The following is a 2,483-nucleotide window of genomic DNA, read 5'->3' on the forward strand; positions in this document are numbered from 1 at the left end:
TTGACTTAAAACTCAACATTCAGAAAACTAAGATCATGGCATCTGGTCCCATCACTTCATGGCAAATAGATGGGGAAACAGTGGAAACAGTGACACACTTTACTTTTTTGGGCACCAAAATCACTGCAGATGGTTACTGCAGCCATGAAATTAAAAGACACTTGCTCCTTGGAAGAAAAGCTATGACCAACCTAGACAGCGTATTAAAAAGCAGAGACATTACTTTGCTGACAAAGGTCCATTAGTCAAAGCTATGGTTTTTCCAGTAGTCATGTATGGATGTGAGAATTGAAGTATAAAGAAAGCTGAGTGTTGAAGAATTGATGCTTTTGAACTGTGGTGTTGGAGAAGACTCTTGAGAGTCCCTTGGACAGCAAGGAGATCCAGCCAGTCCATCCTAAAGGAAACCAGTCCTGAATATTCATTGGAAGGACTGATGCTGAAGCTGAAACTCCAATACTTTGGCTACCTGATGCGAAGAACTGATTCATTTGAAAAGACCCTGATTCTGGGAAAGATTGAAGGTGGGAGGAGAACGGGACGACAGAAGATGAGATGGTTAGACGGCATCACCGACTAAATGGACATGAGTTTGAGTAAACCCCGGGAGCTGGTGATGGACAGAGAGGCGTGGCGTGCTGCAGTCCATGGGGTCACAAAGAGTCGGACATGACTGAGTGACTGAACTGAACTTTCACTTTCATCAAGACCCTCTTTAGTTCTTTCTCACTTTCTGCCATAAGGGTGGTGTCATCTGCATGTCTGAGGTTATTGATATTTCTCCCAGCAATCTTGATTCCAGCTTGTGCTTCATTCAGCCGACATTTCACATGATGTACTCTGCATATAAGTTAAATAAGCAGGGTGACAATATACAACCTGACGTACTCCTTTCCCAAGTTGGAACCAGTCTGTTGTTCCATGTCTGGTTCTAACTGCATACAGATGCTTCTTGACAGATTTCATACAGATTTCTCAGAAGGCAGGTAAGGTGGTCTGGTATTCCCAACTCTTTAAGAATTTTCCAGTTTATTGTGATCCACAAAGTCAAAGGCTTTGGGGTAGTCAATAAAGCAGAAGTAGATGTTTTTCTGGGACTCTCTGCTTTTTCTATGATGCAACGGATGTTGGCAATTTAATTTCTGGTTCCTCTGCCTTAGTGGTAAAGAATCCACCTGCTGATGCAGGAGACGCAGGTTCCATCCCTGGGTTGAAAAGATCTGGAGAAGGAAATGGCAACCCATTCCAGTATTCTTATCTGGAGAATCCCACAGACAGAGGAGCCTGGTGGCCTACAGCCCATAGAGTCACAGAGAGTCAGACATGACTGAGAATGCACACACACTCACAGGAAGTAGGTACTATTATTTATCATTCTCATTTTAGAGATGTGGCTGCTGCTGCTGCTAAGTCGCTTCAGTCATGTCCAACTCTGTGCGACCCCATAGACGGCAGCCCACCAGGCTCCCCGTCCCTGGGATTCTCCAGGCAAACACTGGAGTGGATTGCCATTTCCTTCTCCAAGGCATGAAAGTGAAAAGTGAAAGTGAAGTTGCTCAGTTGTGTTCTACTCTTTGCAACCCCATGGACTGTAGCCTACCAGGCTCCTCCATCCATGGGATTTTCCAGGCAAGAGTACTGGAGTAGGGTGCCATTGCCTTCTCCATTAGAGATGTGGAAATTGACACAAAAACATGGAGCAACTTGCCCAAATTTTCACAGCTAGAAAGTGGAAGTATTGAGATTTGAACCCAGAAAACCTAGTTCCAAAGTTTATACCAAACTGTCTCTTTCACCATTGAACTATAAGTGAATGTTACTGTTTATCTTCTTAGAGTAGGCAGTAGCTCAAACCCAATCTGCAAGATTCCACAAAGCCCAGTCAAGATTCCTACTATAATAACCACATCACTTGTTAATTGCCTTCCAGGGCTTTGTGTTCTCAAAAGCTTTAAAGCCATAGCTGGTTTTCATTAAACTATAGGATAAGAGTCCAGAGAAGGGGGAGACTTTGAGATGAAAAGGGAAGGAGGAATCCAGGAGAGGCTTAAAGAAATTGCTGAGATCATCTGAAAATGTACAATTATTATGCCTCTAACCACACCAATCTTTGGTCTGCCTTCCAATAGGTATATGAGACTTGTCACAGCTTGGAAGCACTCCAGTTCATCACCTAGCCAAGACCCCAAATACCCCACTGAGCCAAACCATGAATTCTTTGAAGGATTTCCTGCAAGATATTGGCTCCCAGCTTTCTTCTTTCCACAAGGTGAGCATGAGAACCTGGACCAGCCCTATACCTGATCCAGGCAAGTCTGTCCCCAACCCCTCCACCAGCACTCTCCCTGTCCTCTTCCTTTCTGGGATGAGAGGTCCCTAGGATAGCCCTGCTCGCCACCCCCACCAACACACACACACACACACACACACACACACACAGGCACCAGGGCCTCTTGCATGGACTAGAGCAATCTCTCTCCTCC

At 44.9% G+C, this 2,483-nt stretch overlaps 1 protein-coding gene across 1 annotated transcript in view; it reads left to right on the top strand.

The window, feature by feature from the left end:
• DNAH14 (dynein, axonemal, heavy chain 14) overlaps positions 1-2,483 on the top strand; it is a 376,195-nt gene that overhangs the window by 366,634 nt on the left and 7,078 nt on the right. The window contains exon 82 of the mRNA XM_010852937.1: positions 2,130-2,269. Coding sequence (XP_010851239.1) covers positions 2,130-2,269 — 140 coding nt within the window. The remainder of the gene's footprint in view (positions 1-2,129; positions 2,270-2,483) is intronic.

The sequence above is a fragment of the Bison bison genome, unplaced genomic scaffold (genome assembly GCF_000754665.1).
Source record: "Bison bison bison isolate TAMUID 2011002044 unplaced genomic scaffold, Bison_UMD1.0 scf7180017864317, whole genome shotgun sequence".
NCBI lineage: Eukaryota > Metazoa > Chordata > Mammalia > Artiodactyla > Bovidae > Bison > Bison bison.